We start from the raw sequence: 27,624 nt of genomic DNA, 5'->3' as shown, positions 1-27,624 counted from the left end.
CTCTATGTCTACCCTTATGGCAGCACCAAATTAACTTGATCTCTGTAGCTTTGTAGTGACTTGAGATTGAAAAGTTTGAGTCCCCTAACTTTGTTCCTTTTCAAGGTTGTTTTAGCTTTCTGGGGCCCCTTACAATTCCATATTAATCTGAAGACCCTACTTTTCCAGTTCTGCAAAAAAGTCCATTGGAAATTGGAATTTTAGTAGGGATTGCATTGAATCTGTAGTTTGCTTTGGGTAGTTTTCCATCTCAACAAAATTAAATCTTCTAATTCATGAATATGGGATGCTTTTCCCTTTAGATTATTTTTAATTTCAGGAATGTTTTGTAGCGCTCAATGTATGATAAGTCTTTCTTATCCTTGGTTAAATTTATTCCTATATACTTTATTCTTTTGATGCTATTATAAATGGAATTATTTTCTTCATTTTTTTCTGGTATTATTCATTGCTAATGTACAAAAACAACTGATTTTTGTATGTTGATCTTGTATCTTGTAACTTTGTTAAATTTGCTTATTACCAGTAATATCTTTTTCTGTGAGTTTGGGGGATTTTCTATGTCACTTGTGAATGGAGATAGTTTTACTTCTTTTCCAATTTGGACGCCTTTATTTCTTTTTCTTGCCTTAATTATCCCTCTGGGACTTGCAATACACAATGTCGAATAACAGTGGAATTGGGCATCTTGTGTTTTTGTTTTTTAAAGATTTTATTTATTTGACAGAGAGAGACATAGCAAGAGAGCGAACACAAGCAGGGGGAGTGGGAGAGGGAGAAGCAGGCTTCCCGCCGAGCAGGGAGCCCGATGCGGGAGTCAATCCCAGGACCCTGGGATCATGACCTGAGCTGAAGGCAGACGCTTAGTGATTATGCCTCCCAGGCGCCCCGGAATTGGGCATCCTTGTCATGTTACTGATGGTAGGGGGAAAGCTCTCCATCTTTCACCCCTGAGTAGGATATAAGCTATGGATTTATCATAAGAATCATTTTTCACGTTGAGCAAATTCCCTTCTACTCGTAGTTTGCTAAGTGTTTTTATCATCAAAGGGTGTTAAATTTAGATTTTTGTCAAATGCCTTTTCTGTGTCAATTAAGATGATCAGGTGGGTTTTTTCCTTTGTTCTAATTATTAATATGGTGTATTACACTAGTTTACTTTCATGTGCTGAAGTACTCTTACATCCCTGGGCTAAATCCCACTTGTCATGGTGTATAATCTCTTAATCATGCTGTTGGATTCAGTTTGCTCCTATTTTGTGAGGCCATCCAAAACTCTGCCTTAGCCTTTACCTACACTGCTGTGTGGAGGCCAAGAATTGGTAAAAGGACCCACTTACTTTGAAAAACTGCAATTTGCCATCTATTTTTAGTTTCTTTTTTTGACAGAGAGAGAGAGAGAGAGCACCTGTGCACAAGCAGGGGGTAGGGCAGAGGCAGAGGGAGAAGCAGACTCCCCGCTGAGCAGGGAGCCTGATGTGGGACTTGATCCACACTTGAGCCACCCAGGCGCCCCTGCCATCTTTTTAGTTTCTAATTTAAGTCTTTCTTGGTGGTTTGGGAAGATGGCTAATACTATGAAATGATCTCTGATAAAATCAGTTCTTACTGAGAAGAAATTCAGTCTTAAATCTGATAGGGAGCAGACAAGCTGTTTCTTTATCCTTTAATTGTGATTGTGACCTCAAGATATAATTTAATGAATTTAAAAAACAGGTATTGTTAACACATCCTTGGTCAAACATCCCTGACACTACAACAGAATCTTGTATTCCTTCTGGGCTCCCCTCTCCTCCTGCTCAAGAAGATGATGGTACCCTGGGGCTCTATCTCTAACTCACAAGCAGTGGCAGGAGGACTCAGAGTATACATTGTTTCAATATCTCTGATTTCTAGTCAGGAGCTTGTAGCAGGGACATCCACAACTACTAATGTTTAGGCTCCTAAAATATCACCTTTCCTGACACACCTGCAAGGCAGGGTTCTGTGCTTCCACATTAAGAGAAAACTAGTTATTGCTCGGCAAAGAAAAAGACAACCAGGTAATAAAAGTTTCAAGTTTTACATGGTCTGTACCTATGTGAAATATTCTCAGTAATAACAGCTGAGTATAATCACTATGCTAAACAAGAGTTCACACATACAAGATTTCAATAAAATATATAGAGGACATACAGATACAACGTAACAAACTTCAAATTAACAGAAAAGCTGTTATCATTCTAAACAGACGATGATGACAATGCACCTCTTGAGAACCCGAGTTCTGCTCCCCACATCTGTCCTCCATCTGACCCCCTAGGAACATTATCCAACAGAAATATAATATAAGCCACATAAGCCAATTAAAATTTTCTAGTCAGGGGCGCCTGGATGGCTCAGTCAGTTAAGCGTCTGCCTTCAGCTCAGGTCATGATCCCAGGGTCCTGGGATCGAGTCCCTGCGTCTGGCTCCCTGCTCGGCGGGGAGTCCGCTTCTCTGCCCCTCCCCCTGCTCCTGTGTGAGTGCACGTGCGTGCGTTTGCACGCTCTCTCTCTCAAATAAATAAGTAAAATCTTTTAAAATAAATAAAATAGGGGCGCCTGGGTGGCTCAGTCGTTAAGTGTCTGCCTTCGGCTCAGGTCATGATCCCAGGGTCCTGGGATCGAGCCCCGCATCGGGCTCCCTGCTTCGCAGGAAGCCTGCTTCTCCTTCTCCCACTCCCCCTGCTTGTGTTCCCTCTCTCGCTCTCTCTCTGTCAAATAAATAAATAAAATCTTTAAAAAAATAAAAAAATAAAAATAAATAAAAAATAAAAAATAAATAAAATAAATAAAATCTTCTAGCCAGCCAAGCTTAAAAAAACAAAAAGAAACAGGTTATATTAATTCTATTTAACCCAATGCAGCAAAACAAACAAAAAAACCCAAAAAACTTCAACATCAATATAAAAATTATTAACAAGGTATTTTATATTCCTTTTGTGTACTAAGTTTTTGAAATCTGATTGTATTTGACACTTACAGCTTATCTCATTTCAAACTAGTCACATTTCAAGTGCTTGATAGCCAGCCACATGTGGCTTGTTAGTTATCAGACTATCTGACAAGGAGTTAAAACTCACAGCTCCAATACCCAACTGCTGGGAATGTAAATTAGTACACCACTTTAGAAAACTATTTGGTTCTATCTGTAAAACGGAAAATATGCATACCTCATGAACCAGGAATTCTACTCTTACATGTAGGATTCTATTCCAACCCAAAAGAAATTATGCATGTCCCAAAAGACATTTACAAGAATGCTAACAGCACCATGGCTGCACTATCTGTAACAATAAAATGCTGGAAACTATTGAAAAGTCCACCAATTCTTTTTTTTTTTTTTAATTTTTTTTTTAAAGATTTTATTTATTTATTTGAGAGAGAGAGACAGTGAGAGAGGGAACACAAGCAGGGGGAGTGGGAGAGGGAGAAGCAGGCTTTCTGATGAGCAGGGAGCCCGATGCGGGGCTCGATCCCAGAACCCTGGGATCATGACCTGAGCCCAAGGCAGACGCTTAACGACTGAGCCACCCAGGCGCCCCTATTTATTTATTTTTTTAAAAAAAGATTTTATTTATTTATTTGACAGAGAGAGAGCGAGCGAGAGAGGGAACACAAGCAGGGGGAGTGGGAGAGGGAGAAGCAGGCTTCCCGCCGAGCAGGGAGCCCGATGCGGGGCTCGATCCCAGAACCCTGGGATCATGACCTGAGCCCAAGGCAGACACTTAACGACTGAGCCACCCAGGCGCCCCAAAAGTCCACCAATTCTAAATGAATAAATAAGTGACCGAGTAATTACACAACAGACTACCATGCCAGCAATGCGAATGAACAAACCACAATGACATGCAATAACTCGGATGACTCTCACAAACATATTATTGAGCAAGAGAAGCCAGACATGAAGGCATACATGCTTCGGACTACATTTATTAAAACTCAGAAAACCAGGCAAAATGTGGAAAGGTCAGAATAGTGGTTACCCCTGAGGGGCAGGTAATCACTTGAAAGAGGTGTTTGCTAAGGTTGTTTGTTGATCTGGGTGCTGATTGCAGGGATGTGTCTCCTTTGTGAAAATTCAGCTACATGCACTCATAATTCCTGTCCTTTCCTTAGATCTATTTGTGCCCTTACATTATCCTTCAAGATAAAAGTTACTATAAAAACAACACAAGACTCTAATAGCTCCAGACATACATTATTCAAAGAATCAAACGGCTCCATAACTGTGGTGAACATTTTTCAAAATACCTTCTGATTGACTTCGGGATTTTCCAAAACACTGAACTCTTAGAAAAGTAACAAGATGGCAACCATACTATTCTTGTGGTTTCGCCCAACCAGGAATGAACTTTCTTTCCGGGTCTGGGTTCCCACCACATGGGACTCTGGCCACAAGCCTAAAAAGACAGTATGTTGCTACCTGATTCCATCACTTTCACTTTTCTCTAAGCTACAGAAGAACCTTCTGGTTTTAAAAACATCAATATGGAAGCAAAAATTTTCTTGACTTAATATTTACTACCCTCTCAATATGCAAACCATACTTCTTTATTGAAATGTCTTTCTTCCTTTTGAAATCACAACAAAATAAGGCCTTTTTCCACAGATCCCCAATGACCACTCTTTCAGACACTCCAGCTCTCCAGTTTGGTCAACCTTAACTTAAACCCTTGGATTCTTAAGCTGATGATCTAGGGAGTCTGCTTCTAGTACAGCGTCCCAGGGACATGAGTAATTTGGTTCGCCCAGTTGAGATGCTGCTCTTCCACCCTGGGTAAGAGGCCAAAACCCACTGGAACAGAGCTCTAACCTGTAACTCAGAAATACTATGAGAGCTAAAAAAGAATCAAGGGGCACCTGGGTGGCTCAGTCAGTTAAGCGCCTGCCTTCGGCCCAGGTCATGATCCCAGGGTCCCGGGAAGAAGTCTCGAGTTGGGCTCCCTGCTCTGTGGGGAGGCTGCTTCTCCCTCTCCTTCTGCCCCTTCCCCTGCTCGCTCGCTCTCAAAATAAATGAATAAAATCTTTAAAAAAATAAATAAATGAAATAAAAAAGAATCAAACCTTGCTTTGGCCAGTTAAGAACTGAATTCTAGCCACTGCCTACTCTTCTCTGTAGCGTGTCCCTGAATCATCAAACACCTCAGGTAACGAACAAGCGTAGGCCTGGCCCACTTCCACTTGAATACATTAGTTCATGTGATTTGTAACAGTGACTCTGAACCTTTAATGTAAGCACAAACCACCTGGAGATCTTGTTAAAAATGCAGATTCTGACCTAGTATGTCTGGGGTGGGGTCCCAACTCTGCATTTCAAACAAGCTCTTAGGTGATTGCTGCTGCTGGTCTGAGGACTCAGCTTTGAGAATTAAGACCTAGGAAACGGAGGTGGAACACGTATCATGCCTTCCTTGGGCATGATCAGCCACTGCATGTTTGGTCCACTGGCGGGAAGAGCTGTTATTGATAAATTCAAATGAGCTCATCTGAATATCAGAGAAGCACCACTAAGAAAGCAACTGTCCTGCTCCCAATGAACAACTCCTTTAGTAGCAAAAATTTGGACAAATAAAACCTAAAGTAAAAAGTAGGGATAAAGTATAAGGAAGTAGGAGAGGAACATAGAGAAGAGGCTCCAAATGAGAAAAGCCATTTGGGGATCAGCCAAATGTGTTCACTTGGAATGCAAGACTTACGCGAGTGAGGACTACTGTTATTTTTAAAAAAAGGGACCCCAGTCGAGAAAGAAACAAGAACTAATCCCTCATTTACTAACCACTGTGACCTGAAGAAATATCAACAGATTACACTTTTGAGATTCTTAAGGTAAAAAAAATAAAACAACAGAAAACCATTATTTCAACTCACCTTATAAGGGCAAGCAAATTGTCAAGAAGTTTCAGAATCTGTTCTGTGCAGGGGTTACGGAAGATTGGATTTCCACTGGGCGTATAACCCACCACGAATCCCCCAGCTTTGGCTTCTTCTAGGTCAGTGGGCCAGCAAGTTCGTTTCACAACACCCAGAATGCTATATACACAAAAGCTCATCTACAGAAAAACGTAGAACAAAAGGTAAACATAAAGAGGAAGAAAAATCAAAAGTGTTATTACACATATGCAAAGTTATAGCAAATGTGATACCACAGGCCAGAGAGAAGGAAAGGACCCCGCCCCATCCTGTTCCTTCTTTTAGGGTCAGTCTAAGAGGGGTCCTTTCATTGCCATCTTCTGCATCAGTGGTAGGCTCTTGAAGTTTCCTTTACATGAAGCTGTCCTTCCAAGGGCTGCAGTGACCCTCTTGCAGGATCCCAATGAAAAGGTGGCCTGGATGCTGCTTCACAACCAAGTGCTTAGACCGCCAACATTTCGTCTTGTTTTTGGCTGACCTTGAACCCTCCAGCCTGTCTTGACACCTCTTGCCATAATCCTCACTCATGGTACTCTCAACCAACCTACTACTTGCCAGGTTAATTAATAAGACTTCTGCCATACTGGAGCCAGGAAGAATGCTTATTTGAATAGCACAGAACTGAAGAATCTCAGGTTTACAAGTTAGACCACCTTTAGGACACTACATGCCAGACAGCAGTGGCAGGAAGGACGCACACTGCTGACCCAATTCCTCATTATACCTTCAGTTTTCGGAGCTATTTAGGGATCCTTAAAGCCAAAATAATGACTTCAAAGAAAAGACCATCTGCTCTGCTGTGGGAACTAACTCAACAATTCAAAACTAAAGAAAAGAAAGGAGAAACTTAGGGAAGTGGAGACTCCCAGATTTCTCACGCACTCAGGAAAAACATAAATCTGTAAGAGACTCTACAAATGGTTACCACCCTACTCCTACCTGCGGCCACAGCAGCGCCCCGCTCCCAGGAGAGGCTTACTCACTCGTGCGCGGTTTAGACCACAGGGATCCTCCGGGCCTGGGTCACAGCTCTTCCGATCGGCGCCCACATAGGCAATAAAAGCATCAACATCTGACAGCACTCTGAAGGTTGGAGTGGGAAAGACGAGTCATACCATGATTCGAAGCACAGTTTCTTCCACAAAAGCTAAAAGCTATGATTATTTGGCCCCAAAGAGCACTTGTTACGGTTGAGAGGAATTTAATCCTACTGCCTGCTGTCATGTGAAGGCTGAAACTTCTCTCCCCACTTCTGAAATGTCATTAGCAAAAAGGATGCAGGCTTGAGAATGCTACATGGGCACAGTGAGTGTGTGACGCCTACTTCGCGTGGCCCCTGCTGGCTGTGCTCATGTGTCTACGCGGGCCGGCACTACAATACGGACACTGCAAGCGCTCTGCGGCCTCCCAACCGTACTGCCCACCTCTACTCACTTCTTCCCTCTCCCTACACCTCGGAACTCAAGATGACAGTCTCAGCGATTAGAATAAAAGACTGCTTTTGGAGAACTTCAGATGTCACCGATGGGGCCATCACACCTTGACATCCTTACACTGCCACCCGGGGCAGCTCTTCAAATACAGAAGGGGTGCTCCAGTGCAGTGAGGGTCTGGGGCAAAGGCTCTCCTCTACCTGTGCATGTCTTCAGAAAGCCAGATGCTGGCCACTGGTGCCATCAGCTCCTCTAGGAACACCTTCTGACGCTCGTAGTTCTTGAACTGGTTGCTAATGAGAACCAGGGCTTCCATGAGGGCACACTTCTCCATTTGTGTCAAGAGTAACTCATTGGAGAGGAGTTGTTTCACATGGTTATAAAGCATGTCAAAATTGGGCTGCAGATTACAAAGAAAAAAACCCAAAGGTGGTGAAGGTCTGATTTTTAAGGAGAGGTGGGTCACTCAAGGAAGGTGGAGAGAGAATCAAGGCATTCCTAGGAAGGTCAGGCCTATAAGACTGTCACTTAAGTAATTTAGTTATAATGTTGCTCTTTTGCCTAAACAAGTAAGGCAATTTAGGCAGAAGGTGGTTCTTGTCTCGGGTGTTTGGGTAACTGTACTGTTCCATGCTACAACTGTGAAAACAATAGGTCTTTTTTTCTATTTCAGTTTTATAGTATATTCACAAAGATTAGTTTGTTTATATATGTTAGGAGACACGTAACTGCTGTGTATTCAGAGAAGAAATTTTTGACTAATTTCTAATCTGGAATAGTGCTAAATTTCCTATAGAAACCCTCCAAAAAAGGTTGGGATTTGCATCTGGCTTCTCTCAAGATTAGGCACACCATTCGGCAGTAAACATCACATAGGAAAGATGTATACACTGACAGGAAAAACCTGGTCATCTACATGGAAAAGAACTACTCATTTCGAAGGAATATATTTGCATTTTTAATTCCACTACTAAGTAGGAGAGGAAGAAGGCATCAACTCAAGAATGCTTATTTGAAGCAAAGCTATAGTTCCTAGTTTTCTATTTACGTGAGGTATAATTAGGGCTGGATTTACAGAGGAATGTAACTAAACTTGACAGGTCTCAGTGGCTACCTGGTTTGAGGCCAGCAGCTTACCAGTACGAGCTGGGGGTAGTCACGACAAGTCTTGATGATGGAGGAACAAGCGTGTCTCCTCACATTCCTCACTGCCCGTGTTCTGGGGGCCTGGGAAGACATAATCAACAAACCTGGAGCCACTTTTAATAAAATTTACAGATGCTGCATAGAACACATAAAATACTTCCTTCAGAGGCAAATTCACAATTTTCACAATGTGGGAGTTTAATGGAGTGACACTTATAGTCACCATGAATCCACATGTTCACTGTTTTCGCCTTAGAATATCTCTGGTACAAAACACTGTATCATGTGACCATCTCCTGCCTTTACTAACCCCTTCTACCTATAAAAAAAAAAATCTAGACTTAGGTGTTAGGCATTCATACTTTTGCTCTCCAAAAGTTAGGATTTGTTGGTTGATTTAATGGTCTTACCTTACTTTCTTCAACAGTTTCAAAAGTGACAGATGAAAATAGCTAAGGGTAAGAAAGAAAAGGTCACTCATCAGGACCAAATGCATAAAATGCTTTTAAATAGTAGCTTGCATCAAGTTTCCAATAAAATCTCGAAAATAACAAAAGGGTTTCAATTGGTGTTACGAAGTTTCGGATGCTCATTTTCTCAGAGAACTCTACAAGAGGCCTGAGATTCACAACTTTACCATCAAATATTTTACAAAGGCGGAGGTCACAGAATCCCCGAACAATCCAAACCATCAGCCAAACACTCAGCCATCGTGATACCCTCTCTGATTCCACTGTGTCACTTCTCACGGACTTTTTTACCTAATACAGCATGACTACTGCGCTAGTCACCAGGATAGAATTATACTCTAACAAAGGTCTAATCAAGAAACCCAACAGACAGACGCCTGGGTGGCTCAGTTGGTTAAGCATCTGCCTTCAGCTCAGGTCATGATCTCAGGGTCCTAGGATCAAGCCCCTCGTTGAGCTCCCTGCTAAGTCTGCTTCTCCCTCCCTCTGCCCCTCCCCCCGTGCACTCTTTCTCTCATAAATAAAATCTTAAAAAAAAAAAAAGAAACCCAATAGATATTCCCCAGTTCTTAGAGAATTCCTGTTGCAACAAATGAGTCTACCTTTTTGAAGTTCTACTGACCTTTGTAACACAACATTTTCTCATTTCTCTGGCTATATCTTTATTCTTCTTTGGAGAATTCTCATTCTTTGCCCCCCCCCCCCATGATGATAAACCCCAGGGTTCCCTGCTTGAACCACATGTCCAACTCTACATACACATCACCCTCTTTCCTAGGGCTTCACCTCTGCTCTAGGCACTTCTATGATGATGCCACCTTAATATTGTAATTTTCCAGACTCTAGACCTTTAACCTCAAATAGCCAATTTATTGTGAAGTATCTTCTCGTAGATGTTCTACATACACTTCAAATGTAGTATTCCCAAACTGAACTCCTCCCTCCTTCCTCATTCTTACCAATTCCATTATTTTCATTCAGGTAGTTCTCTACTATTCACCTAAACTGGAAACCCAAAAATGATCCACACTAACCATTCCTTTTACAAATCCCCTTCGAATAAACTGAGAGCACATTGATACCCTCTTTAGGTATTCTTTTCCACTTCTCAGGATACTCATCTATTAATTATAATGCCACATGGGTACAACAACTGTTTATGTAATTTTATTTCCAAACAGAACGCCTGAAGGGTAAGGAAGGATAATAATCCACTGTAAGTACTGAATAGTTGATGAATGAATAAATGACTGTTTATCAGCTTGTCTCAAAGACTCTCAAAAACAATCACAAAAAATACTTAGTTCAAAAATACCCAAAGTTTACAAAGGAGATGGAATTTACCTTAGAGAAGACCTGGGGCAGGAACTCTGGTCTGTAGGTGACAAATGGAAAGAGTGCTGAGACATTAGTGAGGACACAGGACAGGATGAGAGGATCCTTGGTGTCAAAGTTCAGGACCATTTGCAACAGCTCTATTCCATCACTAACAGGAACTGCCTATAATACAGACAATGAAAAAGGATGTTGACATGGCTGATGAGCACTTTTGGTAAAATTTCCTTTAGGATTTGGTTTATAAATATGCAATATGGTTGCCACATATGGTTTTATATACTGCTTTTTAACCTGAAAATTCCAAGCCCCTTACCCCATGTTATTAAAACTTTTCCTAAATGATGCTACCATGTGCCATCTTAAGGATGTAGCTCTTCCTACTACTAGAAATTGAGAATGTTACTAGTTCTTTACCTATTACCAATAGTGCTAATACATCTTTGCAAAAATTTTTTGGCTACATTTTCCATTATTTCATTTGAGGTAGAGACTTTTGGGGACAGCAACAGCTGGAATTACTGAATCAAAAGGTATGAATATTTCTAAGTCAAATTGTTTTTCTTCTTTACAGGCTGTATCAATTGATTCTCTGTCCACCAATATATGCCCTTCTTACCATGTTCTCAGCAGCAATTTTGAGTTTATTCCCTAAAATCTTTGCAGTAAGTTAAATAATGAGTTTATTTAAATTTGCATTTCTTCAATTACTAATTAGGACTGAATTTTTTTCGTATTTATTAACTAGTTTCTCTTCTCTATATAAATCTCATCTTTTGTCTCTTTCTCCACTAGATTCTAGTGTTTTAATTAATTTACATATAAAGAAAAAAAACTTATTGCGAAACATTCCAGACCTTTAGAGAGGTGTAAGCAATACTTTAACTCTCCATGCGACCACTTTGAGATGTACAATGTTACCAACAGAGTGGTTGCTTTGTGTACGTACCTTCCTCTTCAGACCTAGAGGTGGCCACTACCCTGAATTTGGTGCTCACAATTTCAAGGACTCCATCATTTCTGTATACTTCTGCCACATATGTACATATTCCTGGTTACACAGAATTGTGTATGTTTACTTTTGTAGCTTGCTGTTTGGGGTCACCATCATGCTTATGAGGCTCATACTTATTCATAGTATATCCTAGTTCCCTTTCACTGCTCTATGAACATATTATCGTTTATTCTGTACAATCTATGGAGGGTTATTAAGGTTTTCATTGGCTCAACACATAAGGATTCTATAGAATGTTGGTTGCTCAGTGCTGCATATGCAGGGGTTTCTTCAGAGTACAGACTTAGAAGTGAAGTTGCTGGGTTATAAGGCTAGGCATCTTCAACTAGATGTCGTCAAATTAGTCTCCCAAGTTGTGATGTCAATTGTACTCAAAAAGCACTGTTTAGGAAATACAAGTTTTTATAGTAAGAATATTAATCCCATCATATTTATTGCAAATATTGTTCCAAGTTTGCCTTTCAAAGTTTATTTTATGATATGTTTTTTAAGAAAGTAGTTAAATCCATTCACTTTTTTGTGATTACTTCCATTATTTTTCAACCCAGGGACCTTTCCTCAAACAGTTAATTTTCCCTAATGCTATTTATTAAATGATCCAATCCTTCTTGATTTCTTTGGGCTACTTATATATGCTCCAGGTTGTTTCTGGGCTATTTTGTCCCAGTGAGCTGCATCTAATGTCAGTACCACACTGCCTATAAAATATCGAACCTTCATATCTTGCTATCTGAGGCAAATCAATCCTCGTCTTCTTCAAAATGTGATTTTTTTCCCCCCCTTCAAAGTTATTCCCTATATTAATCCATTGTTAAAGTAAGTCTTCTGGAAATATAAGCTAGCAGCTCAGCTAATGCCACTACAAATGAGAGGAATGGCTTTTCAAAAAACTCTTAGTGGGCGCCTAGGTGGCTCAGTCGGTTAAGTGTCTGACTTCAGCGCAGGTCATGATCTCAGGGCTGGGATCGAGCTCCATGTTGGGCTCCCAGCTCATTGGGGACTCTGCTTGTCCCTCTGCCCCTCCCCCAACTCGTGCTCCCTCTCTCTCTTTCTCTCAAATAAAATCTTTAGGGATGCCTGGGTGGCTCAGTCGGTTAAGTGTCTGCCTTTGGCTCAGGTCATGATCCCAAGGTCCTAGGACTGAGCCCTGCATCGGGCTTCCTGCTCAGCAGGGAGCCTGCTTCTCTCTCTCCCTGTGTGTGCCTTCTTTCTTTCTCAAATAAATAAATAACATCTTAAAAACAAAACAAAACAAAAACCTCTTTTAGCCAAAGAACCTCTTGGGTCAAACTCTTTCACAGGCTACCAGCTGAGCTGCTGACAGACCCTGGGTGAGGGTGGGGATTGAGGGTGCAGAGTGAGCAGTGTGCAAGACTGCTGGACTAGACAATGCTATGCAGAGTCAGAAACTGAGCGCAGCAAGTGGGAATGTGACAGGCTGAGTTCTGTCACTTGCACACTCCTGGGACATATAAAGTGTTACAGCTTCCTTAACAAGTGGTGAATAATTTCATCATATATACATTCACCAAAAACTCACTTCTCTTCATTAGGAATGCTTCATTCTGACCCATTTAATTTTGGTGAAGAAAAATGGTTTGAGAGTCAGAGGTTTACTTTAAGTCACTAACAGAAGCCTAAATACTACAATCTAGGATTCTCCTGAGGAAAAAAGAATTTCGTTCTACTGTTTTTCTCCCACCAATTATTCTGACTCCTACTCAGTTTCTAATTGTTACCTTTGCTTTGTCTCCAGCCCACATCTTTCTCTTATATACAATCCAAACTTTTTGTACTTTCTGACCAACTAGTATTTTGCATTTTGACCAAATACCATCATATTCAAGGACATATCATACAATCCAGCCTACAACCAACTAGGCACCCCCCACCCCCCGCAATACTGCCAGTCCTTTCGTACATTTTAAAGACAAACACCTAACAAATCCTGACCATTTCATTCTCTTGCTTTCCAAGAGCATCATATCCAAGTATTTGGATCTATCAAGCTGTCTAACTTAAAAAATGCCAGGAAAAGAAACCCCAGGGCCATTTCCCTTGATTCAATAAAGGGTTTTCTTGATTAGATAGTCCCACTTAAACCTGAAAAAGGGCTCATTTAGTAAAAAATGCAGGATCCAAGTAGGATTTCCTACCTAAATTTTGGAACAAACTCTGAATACCATCATTTCAAACTCTAATCAGTATACAGGCAGATGAAGTTAGCGACTCTAAGATCTAATTTGTTAATATGCCTTTTGTGAGAAAAAGCACTATATCTCACAAATAGGTCACATGAAGCATACAAAAACAAGACCACTTTATTCAGATTATTCAGGGAAGAGGACATGGATCAGCTAACATGAATACTGGGTCTATCTGCCATAAACTGAAAAGGATGCTTAATGGCAAACATCTCCAAAGATTTTCCAACTCAAGATTACCACTGCTGTCCTCCCTGCAAAAGTTGTCCTACCTGTGCTTCACTATATGAACAGGCTTATCTTATTAACTGCTTAAAATGAATATTGACCATTGTAGGCTTAGAGTCAGACCTGCAATTTGAACTTGAGTATGTTATTTAACCTCTCTGATTTTCCATTTCCTCCTCTGTGAGACGCACATCCACAGATTTTCCTATCCCTCTGTCAGTTTTAAAAAGATCAAAATCGGGGTGCCTGGGTGGCTCAGTTGGTTGGGCATCTGCCTTCGGCTCAGGTCATGATCCCAGGGTCCTGGGATCAAGCCCCATATCGGGCTCCTTGCTCAGAGGGAAGCCTGCTTCTCCCTCTCCCACTCCCCCTGCTTGTGTTCCCTCCTCTTGTGCTGTGTCTCTGTCAAATAAATAAATAAAATCTTAAAAAAAAAAAAAGATCAAAATCATTATGCAATGAGCACGGGAAACAGTTACTTACTTCTTTATCTAGTGTCCGAAACATCTGGTTGACCACACTTTCCAAAAAAAAAGTCATGGCTTCCCACTGCACGAATGAAGATGAGAAGATGGAGCAGAGGCTGCCTTCTCCAGTTCCAGCTGCAGGAGAACAGGGTTTTAAAACACAAACATAAACACACACACACACACACACACACAACTGCAGGATCACAGAAGATACAGAGAGACAATGCAGACTTAGTGGGGACTTAGAGATCACGTAAGTTCACAGTTGAAGAACCAGGATAATCTAATCCCTCTCAGCCTGGGCGAAAGAAAAGAACTAAAAGTAGATGAGGGGCCTATACTGCCTCCACCTCTAACAATGAGCTGTCAGAACTCCCTCTGTGAGTCCTACCTGTAAAACGATTCTGAATATTGAATGAGAATACACACGTAAGCATCAAGAAACACAGGCAATTGACAAATATCAATTATGCTCTCTCTTCCTCTCCTTTATAACCTGTCCATGAAAATCTAAATAATTAAGATATTTGTGACCATAAAGAATCCTTTCAAAAAAAAAAAAACAAAACAAAACAGAAACAAAACCTGATATAAGATAACAAAATGCTACTTCATATCCAGTAGCCTCATGACAACTCCAAGTTCTAGAGAACTGTGGCACCCTTCAAGTTCGTAAGTATCAGCAAAGCACATCACTCAAACAGCAAGGCACAGGCAAAAAGATTTATGAATTACTTTTCTTCCTTCCATACAGTGCTCCCATTTACTAGCTTTACCTTGGTGCAACGTATGTGGGCCTCCACAAACATTCAAATTACCAGATACCATGGACCTTTAGAGTCAGTTATGAATACCCAAAACAAAATGTTAAGTCCTATGAATGCCAAGTAACTAGTGTATCTGGTAACTGACCATAAATATGGAACCTTTCTAAAGGAGTGACTTATACCTTCTCCTGTTTTATTAAATCCTGTCACCCACAGCATGCATTAATTAATAAGACAATAGACAGATGACATGGAGTACAGAGAAGTTACCTGGCTTATGCATTTGGTACAGAAGTGTTATTTTGATTTTGTACAAAGCAGCATTTCCAAAGGCTTTGAGGTGGCTGAGTGAAAGAGAAAGTCCCTGTAGTGCTCCTATAATGCCTGACTAACAAGGCATTCTTTCTAAGTTTAGGAGTGGTTCTATGCGAGAATTTGGTAGAAAAGCTTTAAAAAGTCTAGACATGCAACTTGCTAAGATGGTGCCAACAGTGAAGTAATATAATCAACAATGAGCAACTGGTTCATTCTGTTAGGAAAGAAAAATGAAGGCAAGACTGACAGGGACATGATTTTACCCTAATTTAAACAGATCATTTTCGAATGCTTATTAGCATGCTGTTCTGAAGTGTGGCTTACAAGGCTTATTTCCTATGTATATTTGATATAATACTTCACTAATGTTTAGAAATAAAAAAAACCTTACAGTTCATGGATCCAGTATCAACAGAAGTTGACAGCTGATACTTTAGCCACTCCCCAGCCATCTGGAAGCTAGTCTTAGGATCCAAACGACATGCTAACCTCATTACCTCTCCTTGTTGGGCCCGGGACGCTGCCAAGAGAAAGACATAAATCAGTACCTGGCAGATAAGAGGTACTTAGTTAATGTTCATTCATTTATCCATCCCAGGAGTAAAGTGTTCAAAGAAACTCTGTTCTACAGATTTATGCTCTGGATGTAACACATGTTCAATAAAGATTAACGAATTCAGAAAATTTTAAAAGTAAATTGTCTCTGGAAGCCGCCCTACCAGCTCAATCCTCTAAGAGGCAAACTAAAAGCGGTCTCCCATTTCTGTTGGAATTAATAAAAGATTAGGTTGGTGCAGATGTTAACAGTGTGGCTGCTGTGGAAAACAGCCTGGCAGTTCCTCAAAACATTAAACGTGACATTACTATATGATCGAATACAGACATACACCCAAGAGAAATAAAAACATGTCTGTCCACTCAACTTGTACATAAATGGTACAGCAGCATTATTCCTTTTTTTTTTTTAAAGTAAGCTCTAGCCCAACGAGGAGCTTGAATTCATGACTCCAAGACCAAGAGTTGTATACTGTGACTGAGCCAGCCACGCACCCCAATAGCAGCATTATTCTCAACAGCCAAGAAGTAGAAACAACTCAAATATCCAACTTATGAAATGGATGAATAAAATGTGGTACGCCCATACAATGAAATATTGGCAATAAAAAGAAACAAAGTACTGATACATGCCACAATATGGGTGAATTTTAAAGACATAACCCTAAGTGAAAGAAGGCAGTTACAAGAGACCATATATCGTATAATCTGTTTATATGAAATGTTCAGAGTAGGTGAAATGTAGAAACAGAAAGTGGATTACTGGTTTGCCTGGAGCTGGGAGGGATGAGGGGACTGGGGATGGCTGACAGGGATTCTTGGGGTCATGAAAATGTCCGCAAATTGTGGCAATAGTTGCACAACTCTGAAAATAGAAAAAAACCACTGAACTATATACTATAAACGAGTGAATGTTGTGGTAAACAAACTGTATCTCATAAAGATGTTATTTAAAAAAAAAAAAGGAAGGGGGGACCAGCCAGACTACAAAAAACCCAGAACAGAATTAGGTTATCAGAATGTGGGTTCTTCCTTTTTTAGAAGACCAGCAAGGTAAGGTAGTATTTAATCCTAGGTATAAAAAAATTCAAGTGCCTTACATATAGTTACTATGCCAAAACGCCAAAGTCCAAAGGCTGCGTATGTGTGCGTGCATGTGTGTGCGTGTAATGCAACGCGCAAAAGAGAATACTATACTTGGAATGAGCGCTATCCCAGTACCTGCTGCAATGTGAAACTAGAGATTAAACAGGCTGCTTGTCCAGATCTTGGGCCCTTTAATATAGAACCCTAAGGGTCAGGCACCATGATTCCTAATACTAGATGCCATTCTCAGATGACTGGCAGAAATTCCAGGCTACTATCACTTACAGTTGAAGAAAGCATTGAAGTCCTCATCACTATCAAAATCAAACCGAGAGTATTCACAGCTAGGGCTGTCTGTTTTAGAAGGAAAGCCCATCTGCAAAGAGAAAGATAATTGGGGTAGGGGAAAAAAACAGACCTACCCAAAGAGGTTTAAACTCTAGGAGCTCAAGCCCTTTTTAATTTAAGAAGAGTTAAGGGTTTGCATGAGATCTTCTATAAGCTTCTGGTCTACCCCAAGTCCACAGTTTTCTTCTAGTTCCAGTAATTCCGAGAGTGGTAGATAAGAGAAAACTCATTTGATGTTCTCCTCCAGATTCCTCAGGGAGAATTAAGTTCTGGATTGTGTTTACGGTATCTGAGTATAAACCTGTCCCAAATGCTAATACACCATGCAATAACCAAGAAAGAATTGAGAACGATCTGTGTCCTTCAATGCTGAACCCTGGGAATAAGCATGGAACTTTGCATGTTCCACTCAAAAAGTCCTGAAGACCATGGCAGAGAATGAGAACAGGGTGCCAAGTGCTAGGTGTATTCCTTGAGGAAATAGGAGGACCCTTATATAGGTGCCATTCTCTGACTTTTAAAAATCAAGATTAAGCATCTGTCAGCTACAAGAGGCCTTAGTAGATCTCAGGGAATTCACAAGCAATTCTACTGAAGTGGTGAGCAATTTGCTTCCACTTTCCGTCCTCCCTTCTCACTCACCTTTAGACCCTCACTAGACCTTCAGAAACAATCACATAGGACTTCATCTTGGAATCTTGGCTCCACCCTGCCTGCTTTTATTATTATTATTATTAGACTGAAATGCATGAGCTCCTGCACCCAAGTTCTTTTTTTTAAGATTTTATTTATTTATTTGACGGAGAGAGCAAGAGAGCACAAGCAGAGGGAGTAGCGGAGTAAGAAGGGGAAGCAGGCTCCCCAGTGAGCAGGGAGTCCGATGTGGGGCTCGATCCCAGGACCCTGAGATCATGACCCGAGCCGAAGGCAGATGCCTAACCACCTGAGCCACCCAGGCGCCACCCTGCCTGCTTTTAAACTGGGAAAAGCATCATCCCACTGCATGGTCATGGGTCACAGCTCTTGTTCTTCTTCCTAGCACTTAGCCCAGTACTTTGTATAGAAGTGCTCCAAAATATGAAAAAGTGTATATAATAACCAGTTTGGACTGCCTTCTTCTTGGTGAATAAGAGAATAATATGCCTAACGATGGGATCTTGGTGACCAAAATGGGCTGTCAGTAATGCCAATCTAAGTCTTATTATATGTATTCACCTACATTCCATGTTTTGTTTTGTTTTAAAGATTTTTATTTATTTATTTAACAGAGATAGAGAGAGAGAGCACAAGTAGGCAGAGCAGTAGACAGAGGGAGAGGGAGAAGCAGGGTCTCCGCTGAGCAGGGAGCCCGATGTGGGCCTCGATCCCAGGACCCTGGGATCATGACCTGAGCCGAAGGCAGCCACCCAACTGACTGAGCCACCCAGGCACCCTGTTTTGTTTAAGATTTATTTGAGAGAGAATGAGCAAGTGAGCAGGGGAAGGGGCAGGAGAGACAGAATCCCAAGCAGACTCCCTGTTGAGCGCAGAGCCCAATGTGGAGCTCGATCCCACAACCCTAAGATCATGACCTGAGCCGAAACTGAGACGCTGAACTGACTAAGCCACCCAGGCATTCCATTCCACATTTTGATTCCCATTGCCTACCTTGACCAAGTTAGTCATAGAAGCACGAAGATATTTTGGTATTATTGCTAATAGCAAAGGGTCACGGGATAGGATCTCATGCCGGAAAAGGGCCCCCCAAGTCATTTGAGTTGAAGAGCGTAGAAACTAAAGGGGGTGGGGGAAAAAAAAAAGAAAAACCTCAGTTTAAGGATTTGGATTTTATATAACCAAGATTATTACTTAGCCCAACAATTATCAACAATATTTTTTCATGGAAATAAATCTCTATAATACTTTGAAACTGTCCATATTGTACTCTATCAGTAATGACTGCCTGTTAAGACAAACTATGGGTCAGGTGTAAGTCCTGGAGTGTCAGCCGAGCTCTACCACTTTTTCTTCTTTTTTTCTATGTAAGCTCTATGCCCAATGTGGGGCTCGAACAACCTGGAGAAAAAGAGTTGCATGCTCTACCGACTGAGCCAGCCAGGTACCCCTCTACCACTTTAAGGGCAAAAAAGGACATGGGAATCTCAGGGTGGTACTACAAGGAAAACCTGAAACGTGTGAAATTAATTTTATAACACAATCAATTAGACTTTTGCATTTAAAATGCCTTTGGTAGCAAATCACCCAGGACACACCTCACATCTGATTGAGTATCAGCAGAGTATTACCTGCGGGAAAAAGCTGTTGACCTAGACGGTGCAACACTTGGCTCAGGAAGACGACTCAACAATTCTCTTAATGAAATCACACTAGAGTTATTTCCTAGGGCCTTAAGAGTCAGAATTTTAAACACTGAGCTGCTAATTATTTCAAGCCGTAGTGCCTGATTTTGGTTTACCTAACTAAAATTTTCAGACGTTGCCTACATAACGTTTACCTGACTTGGATGGGTTGTGAAAGCAAGGAAAGATTCCAGGTATTTTCCAAAGTTTGCTGGTGTTTCTACATCAGAATCCACACCCTGAGGGACAAAAAGACCACTACATCAGTGACGTTGATGGGGGGTGGAAGAGGATAGTGGGAGGAGTAGGGTAACAAACACAGCTGACTCTTGAACACGGGGGCTAAGGGTCAAAAATCCACATATAACTTTTCATTCCCCCAAAACTTAACAGCCTCCTATAGACCGGAGGCCTTACTGATAATGTAAACTGATTAACACATAACACATATTTTATATATATATTATATACTGTGTCCTTACAATAAAGAATGCTAAAAAAAAAAAGTTATTAAGAAAATTTTAAGAAAGAAAATACATTTACAGAACTGCATGTATTTATCAAAAAATATGTGTCTAAGTGGACCCATGCAGTTCAAACCTGTGTCGTTCAAGGGTCAACTGTACAGAACTTAAACCCTCACAAATTTCAGTTTTGAAAGGACTTTATACTTCCTTGTGACCTAAGGAAGGCATCAATTCAAGGGCTAAAAAGAGGAAAGGTGCTTTACCTCCTTAATCATCATCATTAAAACTCATTCTGTAGTCAAATACTAAAATGAAAAAGAGCATTCATTTCAGAAATCACAGAAAGAAAAAATCTGTATTATTTCTTCACACCTAGTCTACTCATATCTCTGTGACCAAATCTATTAAACAACCATTTGATGGTATATATCGTATGTCTGAAGCTCTATCCTCTCTAGCCATTCAAACCACCATAAAAAGGCATAACATCAGACACAAATGTCTGTAGCAATGTCCTATCTCTCAACTTATGAGTTATTAAATATTTCCCTAAAGACAGGTATTTCTAGGTCAATCACACTAAAGTTTTCTTTTATGATCAATAATACAATCCTTTAAATTTGGGAAAAGGGTTCTTTATTCAAACACATAATATTTCATGATCTAATAGGACTCTAAAGGGTAATGCATTCAGCAAACTGATGTTCTATAAGTACCAAAATTCACAAGAATAGTAATGTTGACTTTATGGAATAACAGATGTGGATGTTTCCTGTTAACATCAATAACTGACTTGTTAAAAGAAATTTACATCATTCAAACCCTGTTACAATAACTTAATCTATAAAATTGTATGACATAACCTGTAGAGCAATGCTCCACAAGGCTAAAATTAATGGCATGTTCCACTCATTATACAAATATAACTTTCTAAATGCTCTGTTCAAATGGCCCTGAAACTCTCCAGAAAGTAAGTGCTCACCAGTAATGCACACAGCTGATTGCCCAGAGCACACAACACCTGACAGAGTCTCTTCAGGAAGACATAGTGTTTTTCTACCAAGCCTCCTCCATCAGCAGTCCTGTAAGATGAGAAAATACTGTGATTAGTTGCGTATCAAGAGAACCAAAAAGATTCCCACCAAATGGAGCTGTATGTGGTCTGTGCTTCAACATTCAAATTTCTGTTGATTGTTAAAATTAAAAAACCAAAAAAACTCAAACCAAACACTGAAGGATCAATATGAGGAACAGGGTTCAATGCAATCTTACCCCTCAAAGAAGCACTCTAGTTCTGCACATTATATGGTCCTTGAGTATTTTGGATTAATAATGTAAACTCTAAGCATGACTTCATACAACAATGCATATACTTATAGGCATTTGTTGATGCCCAGGGAGGACTTAAAGAGAGATGTGTAGGAAAGCATGTAACAATTCCTTATACCACTGACAAAATTAAAAGGGCTATAATCAAGAGAAAGAAAAGACAAGCCACAGACTGGGAGAAAATATCTGCAAAAGTCACATCTAAAAAAGGACCGTTATCCAAAATATATAACGAACTCTTAAAACTCAACAATAAGGAAACAACCTGATTAAAACATAGGCCAAAAAGCTTAACAGACATCTCACCAAAGATAAACAGATGACAAATAAACATATGAAAAGATGCTCCACATCATATGTCATCAGGAAATTGCAAATTCAAATAAGATACCTTTCATACCTATTAGAATGGCCAGAATCCAGACCAATGACAACACCAAATGGTGGTGGAGGATGTGGAGCAACAGGAACTCTCATTCATTGCGGGTGAGAATGCAAAATGGTATAGCCACTTTGAAGACAATTTGAGTTTCTTACAAAACTAAGCATACTCTTAACAATCCAGCAATCATGCTTCTTAGTATTTACCCAAAGGAGTTGAAAATACGTTCACACAAAGACCTGCGTGTTCATAACATGTTAAATCTAGGTGTTTATTGCAGCTTTATTTATAACTGGCAAAATTTGGAGGCAACCAAGATGTCTTTTGATAGGTGAATGAATAAACCGGTACAACCAGACAATGGGATATTATTCACTGCTAACAAGGAATGAGCTATCAAGGCCATAAAAACACATAGGAAAACTCTAAATGCATGTTACCAACTGAAAGAAGTCAATCTGAAAAGGTTATATGATTCCAACTATATGACATTCTGGAAAAGGCAAAACTATGGAGAAAGTAAAAAGATCAGATCAGTTGTTGCCAGATGCTGGGGTGTGAGAGGAGAGATGAATAGGCAGAGCAATGAGGATTTTTCGGGCAGTAAAAATACTCTGTAAGATACTGTAATGATACATGTTATTACACATTTGTTGAAACCCACAGAATGTACAACACCAAGAAGTGAACCCTAAAGTAAACTATGGACTTTGGATGATTATAATGTGTCAGTGTAGGTTCATCAATTGTAACAAATGTACCACTTTGGTTGGGGATGTTGTTAATGAGAGAGGCTATGCATGTGGGGGGAGCACGGGAAAGCTCTGCACCTGTGCTGAATTTTGCTGTGAACCTGAAATTGCTCTTAAAAACGTAAATCTTTAAAAAAATAAAAAAAAATAAATAAAAACATAACTTTGTGTGTCACTTCTCGAAGTCATTTAGTTCAGATGTGTAATCCCTTAGCTACTATTTTAGAATCCAAATAACTCTTTAAAAAAGGGGTGCCTGGGTGGCTCAGTCGGTTAAGTGTCTACCTTCGGCTCAGGTCATGATCTCCAGGTCCTGGGATCAAGTCCTGCGTTGGACTCCTGGCTCATGTCTGCTTCTCCCTCTGCTCCTCCCCTCTCCTACCATGCGCATGCACGCTCTCTCTCTCTCTCTCTCTCTCATAAAAATACATAAAATCTTTTTTTTTTTTAAGATTTTATTTATTCATTTGTCAGAGAGAGAAAGCACAAGCCAGGGGAGTGGCAGAGGCAGAAGGAGAAGCAGACTCCCCGCCGAGCATGGAGCCCAATGCATGACTCGATCCCAGGCCCCTGGCATCATGACCTGAGCTGAAGGCAGATGCTTAACCGACTGAGCCACCCAGGCATCCCTAAAAAAAAAAATAATAACTTTTTTGGTGGCAAAACCTGACCTGAAATGATGCAGGACTATTCACACTAGTAAGAATTAGTAATAACTAGTGTGTACAGCAGTCATATTAGCTGTGTTCCTGAGGCAGAGTATAATGTAAAAAGCATGGGCCTCGGGGTAAGAAGACCTGGGCTCTAGCCATGTTGAGGGATAATACGGCATTACAGTTTCTAGTGCAGGACTCGAGTCTGATTGCCTGATTCAAATCATAGCTTTACTAACCAGTACCAGTAAGTAACACAACAGAGATGGGACACCTCTGTGTGAATGTCATGGTTTCTATGGAACTAAGAAATGGGCCTGGGGAACAGTCAACTACAGTGGCCATCCAAAAGACATGTTATGAATTTAATTAAAAGGATCCCTTAAAAACAGAGCTAGTCTGCAGAGAAAAGAAAGCCATCATAAAAGCTGTGTTGGAATGGACAGTAAGAGATTTTAAGTAATACATGTGTATCTCATATCTTTTCATTTGTCCCTGAGACTAAGGAAAGGGTATCCAAAAAAAAAAAAAGATGCTATGACGGCTTTAACTGTCTTTGTAGTACAGTTCTACCTGCCTTCCTAGTAAGAAACACATTATCAGGAAATGGTCAAGTGTTTTCCAAAGCAATTAAAAATGAAAGAAAGTGGAAGCCATTATTTTAGGACACAGAATGTGTTTGCAGGTCCCATGCATACATTTCTCATCGAACACACTGTTCCTGCTGCTTCCAAGAGCCTCAGCACTTTAGGCATTGATTACTTTGAGCAGGAGAGGAGGGAGCAGCGTCTGGAGTTCTGCAGTCAAGGCAGGCCCTGGGGCAGACTCTGGTCCAGAAGATCAGAGCATTCTCAGGCCTAGGCACCAGCGCTACTAGCAGGCTTGGGGATCACCAGAAGCAAACAGAATCAAGGAGATGAGCTGTCTGGGAAGAATGGGGAAAACTGTGAAAGTGACTGGGTATAGAGTCAACGGCCACAACTTCTTTCCAGCATAAAGTCTTTAAAAAGGTTAAAAAGTTCCTTTACGACTGCCTTTCAAATTAAAAACACTGTCAACTGACTGCCAATATTCAGATAGGAACTTCAGATATATTGGTATAAACTACAGAAATGACAAAGAAATCAGAAAACACATAGAAGAGTAGATACTCACTGTGCAGCAGAGAGTATATAATGCATGGCAACATCCCCAAATAAGACCATCAAGGGCTTCCGGTCTTCCAACTTGCCCTAGAATCAATTTTAGGGAAAGACAGGTAATACAAACTCTGTTATTAAAAACCTCCAAATACTAACATCTTCTATACCTATATAATCAAATATACTGACTTCACAATCTCTCACAGTCCCAGGGCAAACTAAACACTGGAAAAAAGGCCGATTCTTTAAAATCAAAACTGGATTTCTCTCTCTTCTATTTTTAAATGTGTTGGGCAATAACGCTGATATGAAAACAAAGTAAATTACATCTAAAGATAATATTCCTATGGAGAAAAGAGTCACAGTCCCATTTGTTAGCCCAGGCCAATATAAAGCCAGTGTAGCTACCACCTAAGACTCTTTGACATAACACTGAGTTTTAAATTTTAGTATTACTTTCTTTTTTTAAAAGATTTTATTATTTATTTGACAGAGGCACAGCGAGAGAGGGAACACAAGCAGGGGGAGTGGGAGAGCGAGAAGCAGGCTTCCTGCCGAGCAGGGAGCCCGATGTGGGGCTCGATCCCAGGACCCTGAGATCATGACCTGAGCCGAAGTCAGACACTTAACGACTGAGCCACCCAGGGGCCCCAAATTTTAGTATTACTTTCATCTTGTTTCTTCAGTGTGAAGTGCCAAGATTCATAGAGATTTCAAAAATAAGGTAGTCCAACACATCTCTGTATATGCTGCCAATGGATCCCTAGAATACAGGCAAACTACAGTCCAAAGAGGTTGGAGGCAGATAATTAAATTGGTGTCAGGTAAAAATAAATCCCAAACTTTCCAATGTCTTTCTGCCACAACGTACAATTAGACACACATACACACCCCGTAGAGACTCTGAGGATAAAAGTCAGTTTGAAGTGGTAACTTACTTTTCTGCTGACTGCAATGAGAAGACACTCAGCTGCTCCCAACTGAAGTTCCTGTTCATTCAGAAGCAGGCAGAGCATCTCTAAAAGCTTACAGTTTTCAGCAGTGATATGACTCATGGACACCCAGTCAATGTAGCCTGCTAGAGTATTCAGCGCTGCGACTCCTACTCGACAGTTTGCTTGGGCCTGCGTGAAAAGAAATAACTTTTAATCATTAAGTCCTCACTAACAGACAAAGAGGCTGTGGTTATACCTTAGCTCCTCCTATTCTCTAATTCTAAAAAGAAAACAATTTTTTTAAAAAAAACATACTCATGTAAGAGCCAGACAGAGCACTCAAAGGTCTTCTTTTGATGCACAACTTCTCAAACAACAGCATTCTCAGTGTCTGTCAATGAGATCATACTGGCGCATGTAGCCATTTCATCTCCTCTGATAAATTGGAAATACGGCAATTCTAACTCCCTTCTACCATTGCTCAGTGATCATCTAAACCAAGGCTGAGGTTACCACTAGGTATATGCATCTCTGTACCTGAAAGCCTCAAAGAAGTCTCCTTCCAACTCCACAAGAGCTCTTACCTTTGACTCCTGAGAATTATCTGTCTTCTGAAAGAAAAGAAGTATAAGGATCCAATGTTTTTAATGAGCAAAAGGCTATGTAAGTAACTTTCCACCCACTTAATAAAGTCCCTTGAATAATGATTTTAAATACAGACTCCACTTTTAACCTTGGAAAAGAATACAAGTGCATTAAGAAAATTTAGCTACTATTTCCCCTAAGGAAAGGTTATCTGAATTTTAGCAATATGACAAAAAGTTAGTATCTAAAGAGCTTACACAAATTTGTTACAACATTAAGTCCACAAAGACAGTTTCAAAGCACACTGTTTAGAAAGAAATACAACAGATGAATAAATAAGGCTCCACACTGCTAGGGATCAAAGAAATGTAATTCAAAACCAAGTATGGGCATTTTTTCATATTCAAATAAAGACAAATTATAACTAGCAAAAGAATATTGAAATGATGTAATATAAATGGAAAAAGGCGAGACAAAGTTGAATGAACATAATTTATGACCATGTATGTATGGACATAACACAGGAAAATCACACACACAAAAATATCACATGCTGAATAGATAAAAATAATGTCCATTCAGTAAATGTACAGTTATAACTGATTTCTACCCTTATACTTTAAATTCCATAAATACTACACAATGCTTATAATTTACATGTACAAAACTATTATTTTCCAAAAAAACTTCTGAAATTAAAATGAAGAATAACTCCTGAAGACAGGTAAAGGGGAACAGAAGCAGGAATAACAACTTTTGAAGCACCTGAAAAACTCACTGCCATTAGGACTATAAAGGATTTGTTCTACAATTCCTCTTCTCAACTTTTAAAAAATACGTTTGTTAATAAAGGACAAGTATTAAGTCTTCATCATCAGTGACGGAATAGAAGTGTTAATGGGCAGAGAGGAGAACCCTCTCACACCAGCATCTACTGATGCTGTCCAAGAAGGAAAAGGAATCCAAGTGACAAGAGCCAAGTCTAGTCTTTCCTCTCCAACAATTTTTCACTCCCACTCCAATCCTATAGGTCCCCTTGGACCAGGGCCCAGGTCACTGGACAGGGATAGCGAGCCTACTCATCCTGTCGCGTTTACCATTCAACCTACCCTCCCCACCCCAACTGGGAAGGTGAGGGGATGGAAGGCGAGAAGGGGAAGAGAAGGGAGTAAGAAGCTGAGATGGAAAGAGAGAAGGGAGGAAAGGAGAAAAGGAATGGAAGAAGGGATGCAACTTCTCAAGCAAAAGACGTTGTTCCAGGTACACAAGACAGCTCCTGGTGTGCTCTGGTCTTGGACACAAGAGGTAGTCTGGTTTAACAGATGAAGGGAACTGAAACTGAGGCTAAAGAAAAACACTGCAGCGGATGTGTTTCTAACGTCTCAGACCATCACTCATCAGCCCTGCGCAGGCATGCTGGCTAGACTGCTGGGGCATCTAAGGAGTCATAAATTGTCCCCCTTCTCCCACAGATTAAATCTCCTAGGTGAAAAGGAAAAAAAATACCTCCTTCACCCTCAATACACCTAAGTTTTTAAGTGCAAGTATTTTCCTGACATTTTCTTTTGAAAAATCTTGGGGAGATATTCTGGGGGAAACAGGCCATTATAGAATGGGACTTGAAGTTCACCACAACCATTTACTAGGGGATCTTCAATAATTATTCTCTGGACCTTGTTTTCTTCATCCATAAAATGGAGACTATACTTTCTAACTCTTAGGGTTGTTCTGAAGA

At 40.4% G+C, this 27,624-nt stretch overlaps 1 protein-coding gene across 1 annotated transcript in view; it reads right to left on the bottom strand.

Moving 5' to 3' along the window:
* Nucleotides 1–27,624, bottom strand: part of XPO5 (exportin 5) — a 52,390-nt gene that overhangs the window by 18,811 nt on the left and 5,955 nt on the right. Inside the window, exons 6-20 of the mRNA XM_044917730.1 lie at nt 25,889–25,915; nt 25,308–25,493; nt 24,383–24,459; nt 21,094–21,193; nt 19,800–19,883; nt 18,953–19,078; nt 17,243–17,333; nt 15,708–15,836; nt 14,248–14,381; nt 10,327–10,482; nt 8,923–8,964; nt 8,504–8,593; nt 7,567–7,766; nt 6,917–7,016; nt 5,892–6,073 (exon numbers count right to left, since the gene is read on the bottom strand). Of these exons, the coding sequence (XP_044773665.1) occupies nt 5,892–6,073; nt 6,917–7,016; nt 7,567–7,766; nt 8,504–8,593; nt 8,923–8,964; nt 10,327–10,482; nt 14,248–14,381; nt 15,708–15,836; nt 17,243–17,333; nt 18,953–19,078; nt 19,800–19,883; nt 21,094–21,193; nt 24,383–24,459; nt 25,308–25,493; nt 25,889–25,915 (1,724 nt within the window). The remainder of the gene's footprint in view (nt 1–5,891; nt 6,074–6,916; nt 7,017–7,566; nt 7,767–8,503; nt 8,594–8,922; nt 8,965–10,326; nt 10,483–14,247; nt 14,382–15,707; nt 15,837–17,242; nt 17,334–18,952; nt 19,079–19,799; nt 19,884–21,093; nt 21,194–24,382; nt 24,460–25,307; nt 25,494–25,888; nt 25,916–27,624) is intronic.

The sequence above is a fragment of the Neomonachus schauinslandi genome, chromosome 8, assembly GCF_002201575.2.
Source record: "Neomonachus schauinslandi chromosome 8, ASM220157v2, whole genome shotgun sequence".
NCBI lineage: Eukaryota > Metazoa > Chordata > Mammalia > Carnivora > Phocidae > Neomonachus > Neomonachus schauinslandi.
This window is presented reverse-complemented; position numbering and strand designations above follow the sequence as displayed.